At 36.3% G+C, this 27,879-nt stretch overlaps 1 protein-coding gene across 8 annotated transcripts in view; it reads left to right on the forward strand.

Annotated features, from left to right (window-relative positions):
• The first annotated feature begins 2,957 nt into the window (after nt 1-2,957).
• Nucleotides 2,958-27,879, forward strand: part of dvl1a (dishevelled segment polarity protein 1a) — a 42,104-nt gene continuing 17,182 nt past the window's right edge. For 3 of the 8 annotated variants that reach the window (XM_077218069.1, XM_077218063.1, XM_077218065.1), the window contains exons 1-3: nt 2,960-3,391; nt 14,548-14,617; nt 18,946-19,067. In XM_077218069.1, coding sequence (XP_077074184.1) covers nt 3,222-3,391; nt 14,548-14,617; nt 18,946-19,067 — 362 coding nt within the window. In that variant the 5' untranslated portion in view covers nt 2,960-3,221. Of the gene's footprint in view, nt 3,392-14,547; nt 14,618-18,945; nt 19,068-27,879 lie in introns of all 8 variants that reach the window. The other 5 variants (XM_077218068.1, XM_077218061.1, XM_077218064.1 and 2 more) reach the window with 2 other exon arrangements.

A 27,879-nucleotide genomic window follows, 5' to 3' on the forward strand; every position in this document is an offset into this window, starting at 1 on the left:
AACAGTGTGAATAGCCAGTCGTTAGTAATTATAATGAAGACGAAAGAAAAACATATTTAGAGCCATAAACAGGCCGGAGAGGTGTGAATGTGTGCATGGGAGACTGAGACTGAATGGGGCTCGTTTGCACCACAAAACAATAGAGACAATAGACTGAATAGATGCTTAGAACATGACAATAAACATCAGTTTGCATTTTAGAGTCTAATCAAAATAACGTCATATGACATGATCTTGAAAAACATTTAACTAAATACAGAGTTTTAGACTTCATCTTTAGATTTTAAATATAACATGGTCAGACACGTGGCTTTAGCTGCAGTGCATTCATAGATTGATACAATGCCAACTTCAATATTATTTTTATGAAGATATTTAATAAAAAATACATTTATAATAACTTTACAAAACTTTGAAGCTATTTATAACTATTTTTTCATTATGAGAATAATTAATTCTACATTTACAATAAACTGCCAGGTGTCAGCTTTCAAATGAGATCATACTTGTGCTTTGAGTACAAAGGGTTCATGAACTGTATCTGTTTTAGTTTGGGTAAGTCATTTCTGGGGATTTTTCAAAAGTGGTGTTGCAGCTTAACAGGGCACCTAACTTACAATTATTTAGTGTGTAAATTTTGAGAAGTGCATCACAGGAGGCAAATATTTATGTAGGCTACAAACTGAGCATAGAGGAAGAATGTCCCTTGCAAAAAGATGTTTTGATTGATTAAATCTTGATTTGATTGACACAGCCAGTTGGAATACTGCACCTCACTAGGTTCAATACGTACAGAAAGCTCAATGTATAATTGTCATGTGCAGTGAGGCAAAGCGTGAGTGGTAGAATGTGAGCATTGAGTTTAGCCGGATTCTTTCATTCTATTTTACAGACTTGGGCCTGGTGTTTGTATTTTGGCAGGCCTGCGCCTGCCATGTTTTGTATGCGTTTCCTAAACAATCACCAAATAACTTCAGGAATACAGGAAGGACAGAGCTGCCCCCTGCTGTTAAAAATATATAACGACTCAAATGTCTGAAACTGAAGATAATTTCATGCTCACAAAACTACAGAACATTGTACTTTTGTGTAGTTTCATTCCACTTCTCTGTCTTCTGAGCATGTTCTTTTTATAAGGACATGCTGTGAGTTGGCGGCTGCAAATAACATGCAATAAATTGGCCAAAATATTAGATAATACGATAACACTTTACAATAAGGTTCATTAGTTAACATTAGTTAAAGTATTAACTAACATGAACTAACAATGAGCAATACATTTGTTAAAGTATTTATTATTCTTTGTTAGTGTTAGTTAATAAAAATAAAGCCGTTCATTGTTTGTTCATGTTAGTTCACAGAGCATAAACTAATGTTAACAAATAAAACCTTTGATTTTAATAACGTATTAGTAAATGTTGAAATTAATATTAAATAAGATTAATAAATACTGAAGATGTAGTGTTCATTCTTAGTTCATGTTAACTAAGGTAGTTATCTAATGTTAACTATTGAACCTTATAAAGTGTTACTGATAATAGTGTTCATTATTAACTACTCATTTTTCCTGCATTATATGGAGACTTCTTTTATTTAGGCTTTATTAATGTGGGATATTAAATGTAAATATACTGTATATTGTATATTGATTGTAGTATTAGATCTTGTAGTGGCTTTGGCATTTTCACATACAGGGTTCAAAATAGGCCAAGAGAATTTCCTTTTTTACTTTTTCCAATAAATGGTTAGCGAAAAGAGGCTTAATCACGATTCTCAGGAGGTCATATATTTATAGAAATATTCTAAAATGGTAATAGTTATATATTTGTTTTATGCTATTTAAATTCATTTTATTTTCTATGTTCAGTTCAAATACAGTATTAAAATTGTAATAAAATAAAAATTAAATGAGTCTTTAAATTATTTTGGTAATGTTCTAAGGTACATGATTGTCTGACGATTGTAAGTTTTATAGAAGCTGATGTGATGATAAGGTGTTTCTCATCGGGTGGAAATACAAATATTTATATTTGATTGAATTTATATACATGTAATTGCTTGTTATTATATTCATAAAGTCAAATGGAATGGAAAATACCTATGTTTGAACATTTGGAAACAATATGAAAAAGAAAAAACTTAATGCAAACTATGCACCTGCTAAATATGCATAGCAACTAATATGTACAAACATTATACATATTAGTTGCTTATTCTTTTTGCTCTATAAACCCCTCACATATTCTTGTTTTTACAATTTACTTGGCTCTCAATAATAAATAAATAAACAAACAAAAAAACATTGATTTGGTGCCTGATATCTAAATCTATAACAACTATGACCGTTTGTCTTTATGTTTTGTCAGTGTACCGTCCCATACAGACAACAATTTTGTTTCCTAAAGTGTTTGAAAAGTAAGTGTTGTATAGCCTAAACTCATATGTAAGAACTATGAGATACAGGCCTGAGGCCTGTTTCATAAAAGACACTAATAAAAGTGGGGATTAAACTCCAACCTGACTTGAATGAACCTAACAAATAAATGGGAGATAAAGCGGTTTCATAAAAGGTAATTGAAGTTCACGCAATCCCACTAATTTGATCCAGGTTTATCTGGTTTCACAGACAGGGCTTAGATTAAGCCAGGATTAGACCGTAGCCTAGCCAAATCAGGGCATAGCTTTAATAAAAGTGCCTTAGAAAACTCATTACTAGTGTGGATCTTGAGACAATATGCCAGTTGCAAGTTGCTTTCAGTTAAAAAAATGAATTTTAGTCTGGAACCTTTTCTGTGAATCCGGGGTTCAGTGTTTTAACAGCTGTTGGTTTAGCAGAGCCACAGCAGCTCAGTGGATTGACTGTCATGGACCCTGACTGCCACTAGAGAGCAGCCTACCTCCACTAGAAACCTGAAATGGTAAAATATCCTTAACTCCAGCTCATAGGGATGTGAACCGTCCCTTCCTGTTTTACTGGCGATCAGAGAGAAACATTGACGCCGAGTTAGAGACACGCAAGCTTCGATAATGTCTGGAACCGCTCGCTCCGCCCAAGACCAGGATTTTTGTTTGCCTACGTGAAACCGGCAACCAGCAATGTCGCCATATAACGCATATATGACACTTGACGAGTTATAGTCTACAAATATATTTTGTATCGCGCTGCTGCAACCCTTGCTCCTTCTTCTGTCAATGAGTGTCCTACCCGTATAAGCCTACTCATGGCGGAGACCAAAATTATATACCATATCGACGAAGAAGAAACCCCTTATTTAGTGAAACTGACGGTTTCTCCGGAAAAAGTCACGTTGGCGGATTTTAAAAATGTCCTTAACAACCGTCCGGTCAACAGTTACAAATTCTTTTTCAAATCTATGGATCAGGATTTTGGGTAAGTAGGTGGAATTATGATTTGCTCATATTGTTGTGTGTGTTGGTAGCCTATTCAACAAACACGATCACACCCATCATCGACACAGGATTATGGCAGCCACATGCCTTATAGACGCTGTCAAACCTGGAAAGCATTTAGAACGTTTAGTTTTTCGTTGTGACGTTGTTACATTGTTGCTGCTGGCACCTGCTTTGAACCCGTGTTCTAAAGTGCGCGTTCCTGCGCGGGTGCGTGTGCTCGACTCAGAACCCACCACCACTGTGGCAAGCCGTCTTAGCATTTATGTTCCCCTTTAGTGCAGTCGGAAATATCGTAACACAGGATGACAAAGTGAAGTTGTATTTACAAGTGGAAAACTGTGAATTCTACATGATACACGAGCTGCTGAGTTGAAACATGGCAAGGGGCTTGTCGATTTGAAACATGGCAGGATTATCTACAATATAAATTAATTCTATGGACCTTATGGATCAGTGAGCAGAAAGCAAGTCTTTAGTGAATGAAACAAAGTTAATCACCCAACCTTCACAGCTTTATTTATGTACAGAAGACAGTTGTGATACTATAATATAAATCAAAATCATTCATTTTGAACTGAGGAGTTGTTATTTGGCTTTACTGTTCACTATATGATTCTTTGTGCACTTGAAGGCAGCATCCTTACTATAGCCTTTTCATTGTTAAAAGTACCTTATTTAATTACTAGTAAGTAATCCAATATTCTCTATATCTTTTCAATTTCAAGTTTCAATTTTAATATTTATTGGATACAAGTAGGCCTAGTGATTAGTATTTCGTAAATCAGTCACTTGTAATTATTACATACTACTTATTCCTTAATAAAGTATCCTAATAGTGACTAACTATTCAATTGTCACTGGTAACAAATGGAGTGTCTATTTAAATTAACTGCAAATACCCCACATTGTTGGCAGAGGCTATTTACAGTAACTCTGCCAACTGAAATCTCGTTGGCCCAGACAAAATTTCGGAAGACGTCAACAGTTGCAATAGTGTAGAGGTAAGGCGAGAGGCAGAACATTTTGACGCAAAATCGACCCGCCTTTTGCCAAACTTTTCTACTATCACATATCAGATCGGAAAAGGCATTTATTTTCAATAATGAAGAAAACATTCGAAAAGTTGTACTAAAGTGTCTAACTTCTGTTTAATAATGAGCTGTTTATTGGTTAGGGGTAGCAGGGCTTCATTGACCCAATAAATAATTGGGCATCCGTTTAATAATTTTAATAAATATAATAATTTACAGTGTTATTATTGCATATGTTTAATGTACCACAACACTGAGGTGCAAATAGTATTTGCCACTATTTATAAGTATAAATAGCATCTAACTAGTAACTGCTATTTACACTTATTGCAAAGAAAATACTGCTATTTTTACATAGTGTAAATATAATCTAGTTGCTATTTACACAAGATGACTAGTAGAAAAAAGGCCTATTCATATTTCAATTTGTTAAAGTTGAAGTGCTAGTTTCTAGTTATTAGTGAAATTGAAAAATATACCACTCACTATTTGATACTTAACAGTGATTTTAAAATAAGTACTAGTAATGTAATACATACTAGTTAGTTTTAATGAATAAATGTTAAATGGCTTGCCACAGCACCACACATGCACTGCAACAGAGCTAATTTTGTCAACTCCAGTCGCATGCTTCGAGTTGTCCACATGGTGCAAATATATCATGGTGTTTTCCTAATACAGTATCTTGTGATGTAACTCCTTTTGACAGTGACTTGTGCTCTGGTAACTCTCGAGATTGAATCTTTTGAAGTTAAGGCCTGGCCATCAGAGGCATCATCATAGAAACCTGAACATGACGTGACAAAGTCAGTCTGATCTTTTAAAGGTGACAGCTCCTTTTATGACTAAAACAAACACACTCAAATTACCCAGAGGGGAGAATTACGTTAATTAAAATGACTGCCATGTTAGACAGGTATGTGTGTTCGTGCACTGACCAGTGTTGACCAAATCAAAGAAAGACATCAAACATAATCTTGAAATCCACTGAACATATCACAGGTCCCAATTTGTTCAGACTGCAAACTCATTAGTATAGCAGAATTTCAGTCTTTTCAGTCAATTTTCTGTCACTTCAAAATCACCACTAGGTTAGTTGAGGGGAAGTGAGAGACTGTGGTGAACCCGCAGGTGTCAGGCGTAACTGTCACTTTCTAATTTGTCAGTGTCACCCAACATGAATATGGATTAGTTGCCTAATATTTCCAAATGGCAAACAGGTTGCAGATAAAACGAGCGGCTATCATTTCAGCTTTCTATTATTCTGTAATGGTTAAACATTGTTCATTTTGAAATCGAGTCAGATTTGAGAAGTATTCATATTCGTTTACAATAGGTCAACTAGTGTTTTGAGTAGGTTATATTGTAACATTATTGAAGCTGTAGAACAATTAAACAAGTTTATTCTAACAGAAATTATTATTTAACAGAAACAGTCTTATACATATTACATGCTATTAAATGTAATTATAATGGCAATAGAAATACAAGTGCATAACTTCAAGCAATTCAATTCTCAGTAGTTACAAACACAATAAATTCTGGTTGGCATTTCAAATTTTTTTTTTTTAATTATGGGTGCTGCTGGTATCTATATAGTACCTTTAATTTTATTTTATGTAGCCATAAACAGTCTTCTGGCTGAGTATGTTGAGTTACTTGAGTTATTTTTAAATTTTCTTTCTTAAGTCAGTTGAACTGAATAAAGGTCTGTTCACACCGTGAAAAATAACTACGATAACTATATTAGCGTCCACACCAACTCAAAAGTTCTAAAGTTCTATTTACTAAAGTTCTATTTATTATAAGTTATATAAGTTAAACTAAAGTTCTATTTATTATAAGTTATGTATGTTGCTTTAAATGCTCGAGGTCTTTAAAATCAGGTGGCTTCTGATTTGTCAATGTTTTTATTGTACATCAACTGGAATAATCTGAAACAATTGTGGTTCCAACAATGTTTTGTTATCATTAAGGCTAGTGTAAAACATCGCAACAATCTTAATGCACATTTTTGTGTGTATTTTAAATGGTTCATTGCTGCCCAAAAAAGGTTTGTTTTTACAACTCCTTCTGAAATGACTAGAGAGGCATAATGTTAACCAGTAGCCAAACAGCTGTGTATCATTATTTTAGCAGACATTTGGTTTGGTTTCATTCAATATGTAACATCTACTTATCACGATCCAATCATCTATTTATCACAATCCAAGTTCTGCTTTACATTTTTTCCTCCCTGAATATCCAGTTTTTTTCTAAAATACATCACATTATGAAAGTAAAAAGGTTTGCGAATGGTATTCCCTGTTTATTTCAAAGAGTGTTCAGCTGCTTATATATGTAATTTCATGGATGGATAAATAGATAGATTTGATCTAGGCTTCGCATGTCATGTTATAAGGTGTATCTGGAATCCAGATTCTGGATCCCTTATTTAGGTTCAGAGATTACTGTCTCATTTGATCTTAAAAGACACACACAAACAGGCACAGATGTTTAGTGATGTGTCTTGGATGGAGATGTTCCGGTCCAGTAGAGAATGTGGTTATTTGTCACAATTTGAATTTGAAGGCCTCTTTAATCCTACATAGCTGAGGCTATTGATCTTCTACCTTCATCAGACGCTTTTAAATGCCCTTATGCACCACTACGCATGATGTTGGTGTCCTAGCATGACCTTCCAAAAAACTTGCTTTTCCTGTTAACATAGGATAGTTTACTAACAGTGTTGCTTTCCTGTCACACCTAGCACTGAGCGCTCAGTTGGCCCTGGTGACTGTGAAGCAGATTGCGAGGACAAACAACGCTTGACCTTTAGATCCAGACTGCTAGTTCTCCTTAGCTACTTAATGTTAAAATGTGGAGTGGCAAATCTGGGCCTACACTAAAAAACAAATTGGAACAGTTTTCACTCAGACATTTCTAGGAAATTTCACTAATAATTACAGCAAGTAACATGTAATTAAACGTGAAATTTCGAGGTAAAACTTGAATTTTCTTGTAAAACCTCCCAAAACATTTTTCTTTTTACAGTGCAAATAGAATACTTTGATTTTCAGCATGCCAACTACAAACTTGGATCTGGACACATTTCAGAACCATAAATGCATCCCAGCGGGAGTTGATTTATTATGTGTGCAGCTAAATGCGGTAACCATTATTTTTAGACAGCCTTGCATTGTTCATTCTTCAACCATTCACGAAGCAGGAAGAAATGCAACCAGTACAAGTCTTGTGAGATCTCAAATGCACAAAAGATGGTCTTAGGCCTCTGTAATGTGGGCTAGTGAACATGTACATTCACAGATCAGCGCTGAGATGAACCTAAGAACTCTGGGATGGTGTAGAGACACACCCCTTATTATCGCGTCATAACTAGCCCTACGGCGTCCAACAGAAACATCGCTAATCCCACTATTACTGCCATAGATCCCCACTGTGTGTGTCCTCCGTAATAATAAACAACATTCTGCTGCTTCTGATAATAACTTCAGATATTATCCACCACAGTCTGTTAATACCCCTGTAAACCTTTGCTCAAAGCTTTGAGGGCAGACTCCCTAAACACCATCTCTCTGAGGGCCGATTTGTGCCAGTTACCTCTGTTGCATTGCTGCTGCTGCTGCGTGTGATTGTTGGATAACATAATCTTAATGAATCTGATGTGTGTAACAAGATATCAGTGGAGCGTATAAATGAAGACTGGGAATAATGCTCCAGATGGATTTCCTTCACTTTTAAGTAGCCTTAGTACACGTTGCATACAAAGCTCTTGTGTTTTAACTAATGGTTACCTGTTAATGGATTCCTTGGTGTCAGGCCAGGTTGATGTATTATTTATCAGACCCCCATTGACTTCACAGAAAGATTTCAGTTGTGTTTAATTTTTAAAGCGCTGCTGTCGCGTGTGTTGTGCGGAAGGATGTGTTTGGCGTTTGACTGGAAGTGTATATCACTCTGTACTTAGCAGTTTGTAGGCGAATAATCTCATGGTCTCATTCACTGAGTAATTTTCAGGCATTAATCGACTGGGATGGCTCTTGTCTCAGCCCTGATTATTTGTTATAGGATCGCACTGAGCTGGGCCGCAGCTCACAGATGGAGAAGTCCCACAACACAGGAAATCCCTGAAGTAGATAAATGATATCATGACCATGTGGTTGCTAGTCAGAAAAGCCCTAGATTTCTGAATGAGGGCATGTGCATGCATGGTCATATATTGATTTTCGTCTGCTAGATCTCAATGGGATGATGTCATCAATGGTGTTTGCATGTCTTTTACTCTTTTTAGTAAGGCTAATTGGGCTATGAAACATGAATTGTACTAGGGCTGCACAATTTATAGTTTTAGCATTGATATCGCCATGTGCGCATCCGCGATAGTCACATTCAAGGGCATAGTTTTGGTTTGAACATTGGGGGGGTTGAAGTGTGAACCGTTTAGTGGGGTCTCTCTCGGGGCATGCTCCCTCATGAGATTTATTTGTTTGCCTGTTTGTTTGTTTATATATTTATTTTAGCAAAATGGTCTTTTGTACTATCACCCACACATGCATTGATAACATAACTGCAATAAAGTAATAGCTTTGCCCTAGTTAACAATTTCTTGTTTACATAGGATATGATGTATTTGTGCTTAAACGGACATATACACACAATATTGTGTCAAAATGCCCGTCTCGTCTTGGCAAGTATCTTCGTAAACACAGTTGCTTATGGCTTATATGAACGTAAACAATTGAGAAAAAAACGGATGCATATCTTTATATGGGATCCGTACATTCAGTCTTAACGTGACAGCAGCCTAATATTCCTGCTGCTGTATGTGTCATTAATGTTAATCAAACAACAATATACAAAGAGTAAATCACTTTTGTAGCTTTAACAAATATTAATTATATTTAATTACTACAGTGAAGACTATAGTGTTATTTTATGTTTGTTTGTTTATTATTCAATTTATGAACCTGAATACTGTTAGACTTACCTGAATAACTGTTTATTACATTTATATCTTTGTTCTATTGTATTTATCTATATTTCTAATTTGTTTATTATTTTCTATGCAGATTCACTGTTCAACAAAATCACCAAGATCATTCTAGAATGATTAATTCTTTCTATCCAAATAGAGCTATTCAAGTCATCTGGGGAATGTTTGTATATTGCAATATTTGTCGCATTTGTAAAACAATTTTTTTTTATATAAATATAACCTTTTCCCCCCTATATCGTGCAGCCCTAAATTGTACCTTAAATTGTACCTTTTTGAGGAGAGTTTGTTTCTTTTCTAAGAAATCTGACTTGATACAACCAGTGTTATTTCAATATTATTTTACTATTATAGTTTTACTATTTTACTATTATAGTATTTCTATTTCTAAACAAGAACATATATATTGTTTTTAATTTAAGTTTTAGTAATTTGATGTGCTTTTGCATTTTTATTAGTTTTTGTTTTTCTAATATTTCTGCTTGTTTAATATTTTCTTTGCATCATACACCTTAGTAACTACAAAACAATGCTCTAGCAACCATATATAGCATACCAGCGTGAGCTAGAACCACTTCAGATTTCCTTCAGATAATGCAAATCTTGTATTATTCTTGTTTTATTCTAATTCTTAATATTTTATTGCTTGCTTAAGGGGATAGTTCACCCCCGAATTAATATGTAGTCATCAATTAATCACCCTCATGTTTTTCCAAACCAGTATGACATTCTTCTGTGCACCGATTTAAAAAAAAAATGTCCATAAAATATATTGCAGTGGGGTCCATCCCAAACAACATTGGCTTTTCATTGCATGTACAAAAAAAAAAAGGAATATCTTTTGTGTAGAAGTAAGTCATACAGGTTTGGAACATCATGAGGGTGAGCAAATAAGGACTGATTTTGAATGTTTGAGAGAACTGTCCTTATAAGAAACTTTGTTAAATAGCTTCAAATTATTTTTATGCGTTAAAACAATATTATTACCGGTACTCCAAAGAACAGATTTGTACTCCAGTGTGAAACGAAAGGCGTTACCTTCCCTTACAAGTTTGGACAGACCACACTTCCTTATGGCCACCCCCACAGTCCTCGCTGTATGTTGTTGTATATTGTAAAGACCTCTTGAGAGGACACAAACACTTCCTACCCATGACTAGAGTTACACCCATGTTTCCTGTGCTGGGCTCAGGACGCTCGGGTAGGCTGTAGAAACTCTCCTTGTTTTGTCACTCCTTCCACAAGACCATGTTATCATCATCCTTCAGTCCCATTCACCTCACCTCCTCAGTCTCACAGCCGTGTGGGTCATGTGACCTGGAAGTTCTGGAGGACCAGAGAGGAAGACGTTATAATTACGACAGACTTCTGGAATTTCTCAAGTCATAATGCTCTGTCAACACATTTTAGGACTGCACAATGTTGATATTTTTGTTATTGAAATATAATTACTGATATTACATCTAGGCCACATATATTTGTTTAGCAGATTCTTTAATACATTGGGGATTTGATGGAATGCTGCAACACAAGCACTAAAAGAGACATTAATGTAAGAAGTGATGTGATACAGAGTTATAAAATTGTTAGAAATAATTAGAAAATGACAAGCTGCTATGGATGTATTAGTGACAAAAAAAAGCAAAGATGCTATATAGTGATGTTCAGGCATGACATCAGTTAGTAGGCAAACACGAAGGGCTAATTTGTTCCCTCAGGAACATCGAATGGGTTTTTAGAGTGGCTGTGTTCGATTTATGATTAAAAAAAGGTCTGTGGTTAATGTTATTCAGACACTTTCCAGTTTCCCGTTCTACAACATAAATTACACAGTCATACCTCTAAGTCATGCCTGACATTTGAAACATTTCTCAGATGTTTGTCTCAAAAGTCCCTATGAGAAATAGAAACAAATTAAACAATTGTTGGTACTTGTTGTTTGGTATTTTGATGAGAAATGTTTGAGTTCCTGTTAAAACGTGACTTTTGATTGCAGATATGGAGCTTTGAGATCTTACTGAAAATTGGGAACAGAGGAAAAAAAAAAAAAACAGAAGTTACAGAACCAAATAATTTTCATGATTTTCATTATGGTCCTCACACCATATTGGATTTTTAAACAAATCTCTTGAATGAATGATTGATTTATATATCAAATAGATTTTAATAGTCACTTGTTGCCACCTATAGATACAGGTACAATAATAGATACAATCTTTATTTGAAGCTTAATATTTGCTCTCTCTGGCTCAGCTGCAGCGTGAAAGATCGTAATTTCAAATGTTTAATAGATATAGCAGAATCATTGTCATTCATAAATAAGACAACGTCTGTGTTTGAATTGAGATTGCTCAAAAGTAACCTGGGTCCAGGCCCGGGGCGAACACTCTACTTCCACGACCCATGACTTTTATGATCCTGCCCTTTTCAGTAAACCAAAAGCATACAGCATGGCCAGTGTAGTCTGATTCTTGAACATATGACTCTTTTGAACCAGTTCTTTTTTTAGTGAACCAAACAAATGCAGCACAACCAATTGTCTGATTCCTAAACAAAAGAATCTTTTGTACCGGCTCTTTTTAGTAAATCAAAAACACAGCATTGCCTGTGTAGTCCGTTTCATGAACTAATGACTTTTATGAGACAGCTCTCTTTAGTGAATCAGTGACACTTATACAATACAATACAATTTTATTTGTATAGCACATTTAAAAACAACTGACGTTGACCAAAGTGCTTATTAAAGCAGTAGAAAGATAGACAATACATGCACGAAACCAACAAGTACACGTCAAAGAGAGAAGACAGACACATCAAGGTACATTAAAAGCTAATGAAAAAAGGTGCGTTTTCAGAGAGGTTTTAAAAAGTGTCAGAGTTTGGGCAGATCTGATATTTAAAGGTAGGCTATTCCATAGCTTGGATCCATAGGCTTATAAGCACGGTCACCCCTATTTTTTAATCTTGTCCTGGGGACAGAAAGTAAGTGCAAATCCCCCGATCTAAGTGATCTTGACTTATGATCTGGGTGAAGCAGTTCAGATAGGTACTGGGGAGCTAAATTCTGTAAAGATTTAAAAACAAAAAGCAAAACTTTAAAATCTATTCGAAATTTAATCAGTAGCCAGTGAAGCGAGATCAGAATTGGAGTAATATGTTCAAATTTACGTTTTCCTTTGAGGAGGCGTGCTGCTGCATTTTGGACTATTTGTAGACGGTTGATGTGTTTCTGAGGAACTCCAATATATAAAGAATTACAATAGTCCAATCTGGATGTTACAAATGCATGCATAGCTATCTCAAAGTGTTTACTAGACAAAAATGGCTTAACCTTAACTAAGAGACGAAGATGAAAGAAGCAGGATTTTACCACAGCACTTATCTGCTTTTCAAGGTTAATGTTGTTATCAATCCAGACCCCCAGATTCCGAATACAGGTGGTACTGAAAGGTGACAACGTTTGAAGGTCACAAGCATGTGTACTACGATCACTGGGGCCAAACAGGATAATTTCCGTCTTGTTTTCGTTCAGACTCAAAAAGTTATCAGTAAGCCACAGTTTTAGTTCATCAATACAGTCCAGTAGTGGCTTTAAGGCAGACTTGTCATCACGTTTTAGTGGCAAGTAAATTTGGGTATCATCGGCATACAGGTGAAAAGAAACCCCATGTTTAGTTAAAATAGAACCCAGAGGTAACATATATAGATTAAATAGTGGGTGGTGATGGCGCAGTGGATAAGACACATTCCTTTGGTGTGAGAGACCTGGGTTCGAATCCACTGTGAGACACCAATGTGTCCCTGAGCAAGACACTTAACCCCTAGTTGCTCCAGAGGCGTGCGACCTCTGACATATCTAGCAATTGTAAGTCGCTTTGGATAAAAGCGTCAGCTAATTGAATAAATGTAAATGTAAATGTAAATAGTTCTGGCCCAAGGATAGAGCCCTGCGGAACGCCGGACCCAAGTTTCATTTTAGATGAGCACTGTTTCCCGATGCGAACAGAATAGCTTCTGTTAAACAAATATGAGCGGAACCATTCCAACACCATGCCCCTAAAACCTGTAGAAGCTTCAAGGCGAGAGATTAAAATATCATGGTCGACCAGGTCAAAAGCAGAGCTGAGGTCCAACAGGACCACTTATGAATCAGTCAGAGGAGTTGCTGAACTCGCAATGTAAGACTCACTTAATGAACAACAAGTGACTGTGTTGTACTTGTTGACTTGTGAGAAATCATTGTAATTTTAGTGGTTATTCAGATGTGAATATTTTATTTAATACAGTTATATTTAGAGTCAATTATTGGATTTTTCAGCATTACAAATATGGAATATAATATAGAATGTATTTTTTAAGACAACTTTATTTATGATTTTCTATATCTTCTGTTGAAATTTGAATGATCTCATGTTTGTTTTATCAATACGGTCAAAGATATGTTGTGCATCCCTAGTAACCCTGCTTTGTCAGACTGCGAATCAAGCCTTCCCTTTAATGGTTTTGTCAGTCTCATGTGGTTTGTGTGTATGTACTAGTCCTGCACACAGTGACAAGATACCAGCAGGTGTGTGACTGCTGAACCTCGACTGGGAGGGTTAAAGGGTAACTGTGTGGTATTTATGTAGGGAATTTACAGCCTAGGATGGATGGACACTCTGCTAACACACTCGCTCACTCTATTAATAACCTCTTGTGCCCTGACACCTTTCACAGTATAAATGTGCCCAGACTTGAATATATATACAGTATATATATACCCTCAATACTCATAAATGTGCATACATTTACAAAAATATTAGATGTACATTTATACTAAGCCACTCTATCGGTCCAGCAACAGCAGTTTTAGTAGGTAATCTGAAATGTGCATGAGATACTAATGAGGCCCGTTAAAACTGAGTAGTTTTCAATAGAGTAGTCGGTCAACAGGGGCGTTCAGCATTCTCATCATGAGCAGCCAGCAGTTGAGAGCTAAGTGGAAAATTCCGCTGTTTGAGCGTGACATGCTTTCAGTATGCCTCAGCTTTTGCAAATAGACGTGAACTGATGTGCAATTCTGGGTGCTGGTCTCACAGAGTCCCTAACAGTTTGTGTTCTTTCCCGCAGAGTTGTCAAAGAAGAAATCTCTGATGATAACGCCAAGCTGCCCTGCTTCAACGGCAGAGTGGTGTCCTGGGTAAGTGAGACGAATGGTCCCCTCCTCTCTGTCTTGTATAGATTGTGACATTGTAAAGTATAAATATATCGACCCTGCTGAAAAAAAAAAAACCCAGGCCTAAGCTGATTTTAGTGGAGTTCTTTTTTGAGGTAATTCGATTCCTGGACAAATACTCATACTCTTATGAACTGGCAGTTTTTAGTGAATCAAAAACGTACAACCCGATTAGTGTAGTTAGATTCCCAAACAGCTCACATATAAATATTCATCAACTCACACATCAGTTACGATAAACGGAAGCTCAAGAATGTTTGCTTGTCTTGCGAGAACCAATGAGGTTCATTCTCTTGTTACGCAGCACGTTATTAAGAATAAAATACTATATTAAATCTGTACATCATATAAAAGGATCGTGTCTCTTCAGAAATTTGGACTATACCGCTCAATTCATATGGATTAGTTTTACGATCTGTTTATGAACTTTTTGAAGCGCCAAAATTTTTGTTGCATAGCTGTCTATGGAGGGACAGAAAGATCTCGGATTGCATCAAAAAGATAATTTGTGTTCCGAAGATGAATGAAAATCTTACGGGTTTGGAATGACATGAGGGTGAGTAATTAATGACAGAATTTTCATTTTTGGGTGTACTATCCATTTAAACCAAAAGCATGACCTGTGTTGTTTGATAAGTGAATGAATCCTATTAATTGGCTTTTATTTACGGAATAAAAAACATTCAGCATGACCGGTGTAATTAGATTCTCAAAAAAATCCTTTTTTTTCCTGAACTAAAAAGATCCTGAACTACTGAATCTTATGAACTGGTTTGTTTTAGTGAACCAAACAAAACAGTCTGACCAGTGTATTCCAATTCTTGAACAAATGACTCTTATGAACTGGCTCTTCTTAGTGAATCAAAAACATATAGTACAACTAGTATAGTTAGATTTCCAAATAAATCACACTTATAAACCATCTCTTTTTAGTCAAGCAAATAAATGGCCAGTGTAGTCTGATTCCTGAATGAATGGCTCTTATGAGTAGCTCTTTTTACTGAATCAAAAACATAGACGGATTTCAGCTGGCCAAGCTGGGAAACCAGATAAGAGATGAGGACAACAATACAGGATTGTTTGAATATTTACCTTATATAATAATCTGATTATCGGCTCTAAAACACACTTCTACACTATTATAAGCAGCTGTTAGACCTGTGTGTTGGTTAAAGTTGGTGTGAGGTGCAAAATACAGGTTAGTGGAGTCCAGCGAGCCTCCAGCTGCAGAGAGTTGCACAGACATGCTGAGATGCATGACATTGAGCTGTGCCACTGCAGCACTAAAATATTTGCTTCATCGCCTGCTGAGTGTCCAAACACGGAGAACTTCAGTGTACTATATCATGATCACTGATTTAATTACCATAGTGTACTGGATTTCTGCCATTCTCTAAAGTTGTATCATTGTTTTTTGTACAGAATATAAACAATTGAGTGTGTTTTTTATGAGTAGCCTTAGGTATCTACATCTACCCTCCGTTATTTAGATCATAAAAGCACTGTACTACATTTTAAGACCCCTTTTTGATTAATTGAAGAGGAGTCGGACCATAAGCTGTGTTCGAAATTGCCCCCATACCCTCATTCACTATTCCCTAAATCAATCCACTAATATAGTCCACTTGAAGAAGTGAATGAAAACCAGTGAGGGATTTCGGACACTGAGTGCACCGGAAGGGCTGCCGCGTTTGCATAGTTTGTGCTTGCCGTTTAATAATCATTTTAAAACTTAGCAAACTGGCAGCTCCAGTAGTAAATAAAACATTAATCTTGAACTCTGTCATGGAAACTATGTACAACCCTTAATTAAACAATGTAATAATCGATTACCAAGGAATTTATACCTGTATGATATTACGCTGTACCCACATTGGACCAGTGGTTTGGAAAATGGATGCATGATTCGCAGTGTTGTGCAAGTTACTTCCAAACTGTAATACATTATATATTACTTGTTACTGTTATTTAAAAGTAATTCATTACCTTACAATATTACTGTCTCAGAATTGTAATGCGTTACATTACTCCTGTATTACTTTTGAGTTACTTTCACCAAAATAACTATACAGAAGTAGAACTTAACATTCTAAAATGACTAGGGCTGTAAGGATATGCGATATGAAACCGAAATCGCGACACTCAGATCCACGAACCTGCAGAATCGCAACACACCACTTCCAACTCCCAGCGTTATCCTTCCCGTCCAGATCCAATACTACCACATCTTTAAATTACTATTAGTATTATTTGAAGTTAACTTAACATTATAAAATATGTAGACCTACACCACAAAACTAGTTGAGGATAAATTATTTAAAATTTGGGAATTCCAGCGTTATGGACATTACATTTGCAGACTTGCAGTTAACTTATATAATTATATAAATTCTCAGAAAATGCATTAATACCAAAATATTGAAACGTCTGTTTATCCATAGTCTCCTCCCAGAAAGGAGTCCAGACATTAGAAAAATATCAGTCTACACATGTGTTTTATATTTAATATTAGGGAAATCGACAGTCATGTGTGACAAAAAAAAATCTTTAACTTTTAGGAGGCAACGATTTTTTGTTGTTGTAATTCTGTGAATTACACTGCGCAAATCTAATGAAGAAGGGTTGGATCTCCACAGAACATAAAATATTCATTTTATTTTATTTTTCGTGTTCGCATTTATGAGGAAAAAATAATGTTACAGATGTGACAGTTCTCCGTTACGGACGCGACCGCTCTGAAGCGGCACTAAAAGACTGCTTTAAAACTTTCACAGACACCTTACACAGAAGACACGAAGCCTTTCTTTAAAGTGAATTTCGTTTTGTTTTAATTGTACGGACCTGAAAAATATATCTATATTGAAATGTCTACTTGTAAACAGAACAATTCAAAACGAAAGAAAACAGACTGCTCTGCTTATGAAATGAGTGCATTTCTCTCTGGTGCATTCACTACTGCGAAGATCGCGAGTCAGCATCGTCAACTTCAACTTGACTTTATTAATAAACAATCAACATGTCTTGCTATATTTGACATATTCATAATCATTGCTTTTGCCGGTTCTTTGTGACAGCTTTTAGGTGCTTTATCGGCAGCGCCGCCGCCCTTACATGAACGCGTCACCACGGCATCAAAAACATGATTGCGTGATGGAAACATGAAAAATACCACATAAACATAGCCTAACTGTTTAGAAAGAAAACAGAACGAATAGCCTAATGCCCATACGTCCATCTCGCGAATGTAGTCTTCTTCATGCCATCTTCACCATTAGCCGCTTTTCCTCTGGCCAGCGCGAGCACAGAGGCCTAAATCATACCTCACGGCACTCCTGTAAAAAATAAATCGCTATACAAATATATCAGACGCTGCCATTTAGTCTTTAATTGCAGACTTGGACCTCACACGCGGCTATATTTGACTGACCGCGAACAGTTAATTTAGCCTACTTGCATCTTTCATTCGTAATGTGGCAGTCTTGCTGGGGTTTTTTTTGTTTGTTTGTTTTACAATTAAAACTAAAAGTCTGTTGTAACGCAAGCCTTACCGAACATGTACCGAGTAAAATATTACTGAAAATTGATTAGTAATGCCTTACACTACTGCGTTACAGCAAAACGTAATATGTTACTGTAATGCATTACTTTTGCAACGCGTTACTCCCAACACTGATGATTCAGTTGCGGGCGCTAACTTCTGGTCAGACATGGGAATTAATTCAGTGCGACCCTCATAGTGCATTATGGGTTCTTTCCAGCAATTGAAAGTACATCATTTGTACACCCGTTATTGTTGCATTATGGGATTGAATGAGTGCACTCGATAATGTCCAGTGTGGATTCAAACACCACTACAAATGTCTACAAATAGTGCCCTATTTAAGGGTATAGGGGGCAATTTCAGGCACAGCATAGTGATATTTGCTTTTCTATTGCATGAAATTTCACTAGACCAACCTGAAAAATAGTGTTTTTGTGTGTGATTTAGGCAAAGACTGCATCATTTATGATACCATTGTGGTCATTTTTTATTGCTGATTTGAAATATGTTGAAATAGCTGCCAAGACCTTTACCAGGAAGCCTGCCAAGTGAACTGACTTGCCTTTTTTCACACTCCTGTCTGCTCGAACAAATGTACTCTTTTCTCTTGCTTCTGCTGGTCTACTTATTTATGCAGGGCTAGTAGTTAGTCTAGAGAGTTTCTTCCTGAAGCCTTTGTGAGTAATTGTGTGTGTGTGTGTGTGTGTGTGTGTGTGTGTGTGTGTGTGTGTGTGTGTGTGTTTGGCTGTAGTTGGTGTTGGCTGAAGGCACACTCTCGGATGGGGGATCTCAGTGCACAGAGAGCCACAAAGAGCTACCACCACCCTTGGAGCGAACTGGAGGGATTGGTGATTCCAGACCCCCCTCTTTTCAGTGAGTAATGCCATGCAAATCATTTATCATGACAAATCATCATTTATTTCTCACTTTTTAGGCCCATAGTACATCAGGTCTAATAAGAACACATGCCATTATAACTGTGAAACATGGGTTTGTGACAAATGGATGTATGACAAATAATGATGATGAAATGTATAAATTTAGTTCAAAGGGTCAAGTTCTTCGTGTCAGCTTCATACTTAAAATAAAAAATAAATACAAAAATTAATACAATTTTCAGCAACAAAAAAAAGAATTTACTAGATGACTCAATTGGCATAGCGATCAGGTGAAAGTAATAATATTTTTCTTACCCCTTTTTTGATCTCAAAAATGTTTTCATACACACTCTATTGTTCAAAAGTTGTTCTTTTTAAAGAAATACTTTTATTCCGCAAGGATGCATTACATTGATCAAAATTCTGATCATCAAAGAATTAAACAAGCAGCATACTTGTTTTTGAGCACATTTTTGAAGGATCGTGTGAGACTGAAGACTGGAGTAATGATGCTGAAGATTCAGCTTTGCAATCACAGAAATAAATTACATTTTAAAATATATAATAGTAATAATATTTCGCAATATTACAGTTTTTAATGTATTTTTGATCAAATAAATGCAGTCTTGGTGAGGGTAAAATACCTCTTTCAAAAACATTAAAGGGGTGGTATAATGCCATTTTTACAAGATGTAAAATAAACCTTTGATGTCCCTACAGTGTGTATGTGAAGTTTTAGCTCAAAATACCCCACAGATAATTTATATAGCATGTTAAAATTGTCACTTTTTGAGGGAAAGCAAAAACGCACCGTTTTTGTGCCTGTCCCTTTAAATGCAAATGAGCTGCTTTTAAAAAAAATGAAGATGTCCGCAAACCGCATTCATCAGATCATGCTATTTCAACTTCCACTCCGTGTGTGCGCGTGTTGTCTAGTAACGAACGTGCTTGCAGCGGGAACACATAATTTACCCGGAAACAACTAATTCTAATTTCTGATTGGCTGGTAGCTAACATTTAACTCTGTATAACTCGAGACAGATGCTATGAACTCGGGAGAGAACTTCCCTCCGTTTGCCTGCGCCTCGTATTAATTGTATAGCGGGACAAGTTCCCTTACTCCTCAGCGTGAGAAATACAAGGTGTGGCGTGTGAGCGTGTGAACGGGTTGAAATGCGTGTGTCTCACGCCCAATGCGTGAGACTTGAGAGCCCTGCTTATGTGTATCTATCTTCTAGTCATTGATTAGCATATTCTGTCATGAAAATCTCTAAATCTTGTTCCCGGGGGCGGGGTTTATGTAAATTTTAGGGTTAGTGATGTCACTAACCTAGGAGGAATGTTGCAGCTGAAGTTTGCTGTTGTGATTACATATAATTTTTTGAACTTTATACACGTTTGTCTTATACACACAAAATAGCATTGAACTAACTGGCTACAATAAACAAACAGCGTTGGCATTGGTTTACGTTCTTGATCAAATTGAAAAATTACGTCATAAAGTATACATGGAAAATACATTTACAAAATTAGTACATAATTACAAATTCAGGTCCAAAATGTTTGTACGCGTTTGTCATAGACACGAAATAGCATAACTAAGTGGCTGCTAAAGCCAGCGCTGGCATTTGTTTACGTCCTTGATAAAAACTAAAACATTACGTCTAAAATTATACATGCAAATACATTTAAAATGTAATACATTTAAAAATAAGTCTTACTTACAGGTTGTGGCCCAACAACTGCTGCCTCTGGTTTTAAAGTTGGAACTGCTTCATGCTTTTGTAACAGCTTCTTGTTGAATCCGGCATTGAATTTGTGGAGATTCTGGAAGCTGTCTTCCGTAAAATGCGCAGCACAGAGAGCTAAATAACGATTGTAATTTTCTGGAACATAAATTGTAGCCATTGTTGACGAACTACAGCGTCCGTAGGAAGCCTTAACACAGAAGACCTGACAGCTGGGTGAAAATAACACACTTTCGATGGCATGGCTACAGCTCTCCACTAGAACTCTTCCTCTTCGATAAAGCCGTAGAAATATGGCCATGCCCCCTTTTTTGCATATTCCGGAGGGAGGGTTGATGTAAATTTATGGGTTAGTTACGTATAAAACCCGGGAAGTATCTCGTTGTAGTCCCATTCGAGTCGTTTTTGTAGGCATTAAACCTCCTGATTTTTAAAAGACAATATCTCTGCTTACGTTGAACTTTCAGCGTAGCAACTTTGCAGATACTGTTCATGCACCAACAGCAATATTACACACTATTTAAAATGAAAAAAGTGTAATCGCAATCAACCACCCCTTTAAAATAAAATATCTTCCTTTGAACTTTGAGCGTTGTAACATTGCAGAAGTTACTGTAAACAATTATTGTTTTTTATACGTTTTTTTTCTTTTATCATGTTTCAAAGGTTGTAGTTCCTATTAACCAGACTGACTTACAACAGGTGAAACTGTGCCAATAGCTCCCTGTATGCACAGTACACAATTTGTTTTTTATAAAAACATTAGGCCTACTTTAAATCACCTAATGGTTTTTTTTTCATGTCCCAAAGCTTGTGATAGGTCGGGTGACCAGAGTGACTTATTAAAGGTTAAATTGTGCCAATACCTTCCTGTAATTCTGCAATTCACCAAATGGTTTTTATTTTTATTTATCAAATAAATGATACGTTTTAACCACTTGGTGTAATTGCCAGACGTTCCCTAGAGATCATGCGCAGTGGAGGCGGGTCAAAGCATTCTCGAGTATAAATACTCAGCTATAATTCATGTTGGGGATTTTAAAGTAATATTTTATGTCGATATACAATGGTTACATAATGTTAAAACTAATCCTGGTATTGATATATTAAGACTGCTCACTCTATAGAACAATTGCAAGGAAAACTAGCTTTACCGCGCTCCGAGAGCATCTATCTAGTGGTCGGGAGCATTTCCGTTGTGTTGCGGCTTTATTTTGTTGTGTTGTACATTTCCCGTTGTGTTGTGGCTCATTTCCGTTGTGTTGTGGATTCATTTCGTTGTGTTGTGAACTTATGTTTGCTTTTTAAATTTCGTTGTGTTGTGCACTACTGGGCCACCGTAGTGGTGTCACCAGTGTTGTGCTAGTTACTAAGATATAGTAACTAGTTACAGTAACCAGTTACTTCATTAAAAAAGTAACTCAATTACTTTGTTGATTACTTACACCAAAAAGTAATGCATTACTGTTAAAATTAACTTTTTAGTTCCTTTAAAAAAAAAATTCTTTAATGTTCTCTTTAATGTTACCATTAATGTTCTTTTATTCTTTATGGTCTACACAAAACTGACTTAAACAGAAAGTAATTTTTAAACACTATTTTATTTAAGTCAGACCAGCACAAACTGAATATATCACAAGGATTTCTGAAGTGACTCGCTATGCTGACTCGCGATCTTTGCAGTAGACGCGCCAGAGAGAAATGCACATTTCATACGGATTACATAAGAAGAGAGCAGTCTGTAGTCTGTTTTCTTTGGTTTTGAATTGTTCTGTTTAAAAGTAGACGTGTCTGAGTAGGTTACCTTATACGCCGAGCTTCGGTTCATTTATGAGACGAGCCCCAGTTCACGCGCTGGCGCCTCCGTTTCGTGATTATCTATCGTCTGCTATATTTACTTCTTATTTATTAAATCCGGGCAATTGGTTGATGAAACATTGATTAAAACTAAGATACAATTGATACAAAACGAAATTCACTTTAAAGAAAGGTTTTGTGCTTTCTGTTTGATGTCTCTGTGAAAGTTTTAAAGCATATTTTAGTGCCGCTTTCAGAGCGCTGGGGTACGGAGAACTGTCACGTCCGTAACATTGTTTCTTCCTCATAAATGCGAACACTAAAAATAAAATAAAATAAAATAAATATTTTGTTCTGTGGAGACTGAGAGCCAACCCTTCTTTTTCCGGTGGGTAGTATTACTTTGGTTTGCGCAGTGTAATTCACAGAATTACTAAACAATATTTTAGGTCTATAAAATTCAGCCCGTATAAATGTGCATTTTCTAAGCTTAGAAACTGGACAAAATTCATTTGATTCTAATCATAATGTAACATTATTGTGCAATTGATTTCTTTATAGGCTATTTGCTATTAGTATAGTAAATCCTTATGTTTTTATCCAACTAGGCTATGTGTGGGCCTTAAGTAAAATACGGGACAAATCGCTTCCCTTATTGATTTGATACGGGACGCATCATTTTACTTGTAAATAGGGGACAATTCCGTAATTTAAGGGACTGGTGGCAAGCAACTCTACTACCAATCCTACAATGCGTGGCTGCTGCAAACAGGTTAGGCTGTAGGCTACACTTCAGCCAAAATTAATTAATTTAAAAAAGTAATGGACAACGCACCAAATGGTAACGGTAACAGAGTTAATTTATTTAAAAAGTAATGCGTTACAGTATGAGTTACTGTCAAAAGTAACTACGTTACAGTAATGTGTTACTAGTAACGCGTTACTGCCCAACACTGGGTGTCACGCAGCCATATCGAACATTTTCAGTAGGAATACGTGTACCATTACATCCCTAGTGTCTGGACAGTTACACCTTTAAGGCATACAAGAAATATCAATACATTTTAATTTAGAAATTGAAAGCATATCCACCATAGTAGTGTATACAAGGCATTGTATGATTTGCATATATGCATTATATATGTATATGCATTGGGTTTTTGAATAACCAGACATATACATCTGAAAACGTATGCATGAACACACACACACACACACACACACACACACACACACACACACACACACACACACACACACACACACACACACACACACACACACACACACACACACACACACACACACACACACACACACTTTTGTAGATCTATCTATGTGAGGACATTCATTGACACAATGCAATCTCTAGCTTCTTACCCTAACCCTACCCATCTCAAGTGTCTAACCCGAACTCTTACCCTAACATACCCTTAACTTAGTTAGTTAGTTAGTTAGTTAGTTAGTTTTTATTTCAGTCAATTTCAACAGAAAAGGGGAAGAAAAAAAAACAATTTATAAACGATGGAAACAAAAATTTAATTACCATATAAACAATAATCAAAATAATAATAATAAATAAATAAAATTATATAAATTAAAAGTTTCTTGACCGAAAAGGTGTCGGCTGAAGCTTATGCTTATTGCGCCGATCCTTTTTATATTTTATTTATTTAACGCACAACACCAAAGTCATCTTGCATAAATAATGACTAAAAAGAAAAAGAAGCTAAGTTCATTCAGCTTTATATAATGTAATTTTTTTTTTAAATAATCTCTTAAAGCTACCTATGGATTTACATGTTTTTAGTTCATCATCAAGACTATTCCATAGTTTAACCCTCTGAACAGACAGACATCTCTGTTTGACATTGGTTCTAGTCTGTGGTTTACTGAACATGAGTGTTCCTCTGAGCTCATAAGGAGTAGATTTCATCTGAAACAGGTTCCTTCATTTCATTATAACCTTATCCCTAAAACCAAGTCTTGACCCTCAAACAGGCCTCTAAAGGGCTCTCAGAAAGTGAGGACTGGCCAAAATGTCCTCACGTTACTCTTTGTCCTGACTCCGATGGTCTAAAAATTCAAACTGGTCCTCACAAAGATAGTTGTACAAGTACACACACAGAAACACACACACTCTTGACAAGCATTACAAAACCACTGATTTGATTTGTTCTGAGTTCTGACCACACAGCAGTTATCTGTTATCCAGCTGGATGGTAAATGTCTTGTCCTTCCGGGAGCCACATGTGTGAATCCCAGCGCCTGTCTCCTAAGCTGTATACTAATAGGACACATGTTTGCCTATAAAAAATGTTTGTTTGATTTGCCAGCATTCATGTGGTCAATGTATCAGTCATGTATCACTGCTTCCCTACATTCATATACATAGCTGCCCACATAATAATTCATCATCTTGGGCAAATACCAATTATATCCTTTATTATAGTAGTATAGTTTATGGCGAGTGGTGAAAATGTACACCTAAGCTGCAGCTTTACTACAAAAACAAAGTGTCCCATGTAGTATTTTGCATGTTAAGACAATAAAGTGGTTCTTATTCATTTAATTTAAATAAATTGTCCAAACAAACCGATTCACTTGCTTGGGCCCTAAAAACACTCTTACATTGATTTGCTGGGAAAAAGGCTTTAAGTGTTATGCTGTGCTTCTAAAGCAAACACACAGATTAAATATTCTCTTTGTAGGTATTGAAGATGTTGAAGGCTAAATTTAGATCAACATGCTACAGGGAAATTTTGCAACAGTCTTTCTTTGTAGTCTCTGTTGCACCTGTTCACTTTGTGAAAGTCCTGCGATTTTTCTTTATCTAATGTTTGACTTTCAGACTTTGTGTGTGTGTGTGTGTTCTCAGTTGTAGCCTTCTCACCCCACCAAAGAATTCTCACCAACTGTTTTCTGTAGTGTCTAGCGTCATCTCGTGGCAGAACAGCTTCCTTTTCCTCGTGTCAGTCCTTTTCTCCAGCATCTCTCCAACAGACAATTTAGCTTGAAATGAATATGAATTCCCACTCACATGTTTCTCCCAAAAGCATTAATCCTTCATTTCCATTATAAAAGCTTCACTGTAAGGTGCATCAGTAAGTAACCAAATGTTATCCCCTGCCTGCTCCCTTTGTGCTGTGCATTATTTATTGGTCCTGCTGAATGCATTTGGTAGGGTGAGAAGAGAATGTTTTCTGCCGTCCCTTGAGCAGCTAATCCGGATTAGTGGACATTAAAAGCCCCGTCTCTGTTGCCCCGCGGGCTCTGCAGGGTGACACAGCTGCCTCGGTCTCCCCCAGGACTGAACCGCCCGTCTGCCTGCTGCTCCCTGGAAATACAGCATACTCACTCACAGAGTACAAGAAATGTGCATTAAATGCATCAAATGGTATTTTATACCAGTGTGTGATAAATAAAATAGATTTCAAACCGCTAATTTTGTTACAGTTGGGGAGTTTTTCGTAAGCCATTGTAAATCAGGCGAAATAAAATATTAATTGAGTAACTGGGTTGTATTTTCTTTTACTTCACCTTTGGCGTCAACAACAAAACAAATTCCAAGGTTTTTCTCGTCACTTTTTAAATTCTGAATCTATAACATTTTGTATTTTACTGCCCTGTATGATTATATTAATTCATCTTTTTATTATTTGCATTTAACTTTGTTTTTGCCCCCTTTTTAAATGCTTAAATGCAGGTTTTTGGTGAGCTGATTCATGTTTTTTTGGTGAAATATTACCATACTGGTGAAATAACATGCTCCGTCCAGCAGAGAGAGACATTAGCACACTGCTTTGTGTTTGAGATAATTGTGCATGAGGGGTGGGACTTGTCACTTTGGCATGTGTATGGAAGTAAAATAATAACAAATGTTTTTGAAACAAAAAAGCTTGTTGAATTGCACTACTTGACAAAATATGCATTGCATTAACCCTTCTTGCATTTTAATGCGTTGTATTTTTAGGGCTTGCATTTTTATGGGCTGAAATTCAACATGGTTGTATATTTAAGCTGTGAATGTTTCAATTCAAAACAGTTCACACACGTTTTCATTATTAAAAATTCAATAATCCATATTCGTTTTATATTCCGCTTGCCTGTTCCTATATCTAGTATAGCCTGTGGAAAATTCCTAAAAAATCACTCAGAAGCTGACAGTGCTGTTATTAGGGGTGCACCGAAATTTCGGCCGCCGAAAATGTTCGGCCGAAAATGGCATTATCGGTTTCGGGCCGAAATAAAAAAAAACAGCTGAAAACGTAAACCGAAAATGAATGTCACCCGCCCCCTCCTATCCGTGCGCAAGCGCTTAGGTTTCACTCACGGTCAAGCTGTTATCAGACATGGGCAGTATTTCAATTAAATGTATTTTAAATACGTATTTAATTACTTTAGTGTATTTTGTAATTTTTATTTTGCAGGTGTGGAAAAATTAAAATGTATTTTGTAACAAAATATTTTGAGGGAGTGTATTTGTAGTATTTTAAATACTTAAGAAAAATCACCATAGTAAATGATTTTGCCATATTTTCGGTCTGATGTTGGCAATGGCAATGTCCAGGTTAGATGCACGAAAATCACGTGACACCCTGTAGACCGGGGTCCCTCCAAGAAGTGAATGAGTTTAGAACTCTTAAAAACGGCATTAAGGTAAAGTGTTTTGTGAAAAATATACAGTCTACACACACACATATTGCACACTGAACGGCATTATAGAGAAAATAATTGTGCCTTATGAGACCAATGCACTGTGTTGTCATTCATAAAAGGACATCATAGGCCCTACCTATTATGAAACAGCGCGTCTGTCGTAACTCCACTGAAATCTCCATGCTAAGCAAGCAAAGCGTTCACAATATAACGTTCACCATCTGCAGTTTTTACACGTTTTTAAACGTATTACATGAGAAATATTGATTTTGTATAAAAAATAATCATCAATCCTATTGTTTTTCAGTAATTGCGCACGCAGCGTGATTCTACTATGGAAAAGGCACACGGGGTCAGGGCAGTTAGAGTCTCGTTTGTTAAACAAACCCATACATATTATGATTAATCATACAGTATATATTATGATAAAAATGGAATTTTGATTTTGTGACAAATTATCGGTCTGTTATTTTTACACAAAAATCGCTGCAAGAGATGCTTTCCAACAGGTTTTATCATAGTTTTTGTCCAACTCCATTGACTTGTATTGGATGTTCTGTGAGGTACGGTATTACTCCACCGACGGAAATGGGAATGGGGTTG

This window comes from Siphateles boraxobius, unplaced genomic scaffold (genome assembly GCF_051911475.1).
Source record: "Siphateles boraxobius isolate OS27281-9 unplaced genomic scaffold, OSU_SipBor_1 77, whole genome shotgun sequence".
Lineage (NCBI taxonomy): Eukaryota > Metazoa > Chordata > Actinopteri > Cypriniformes > Leuciscidae > Siphateles > Siphateles boraxobius.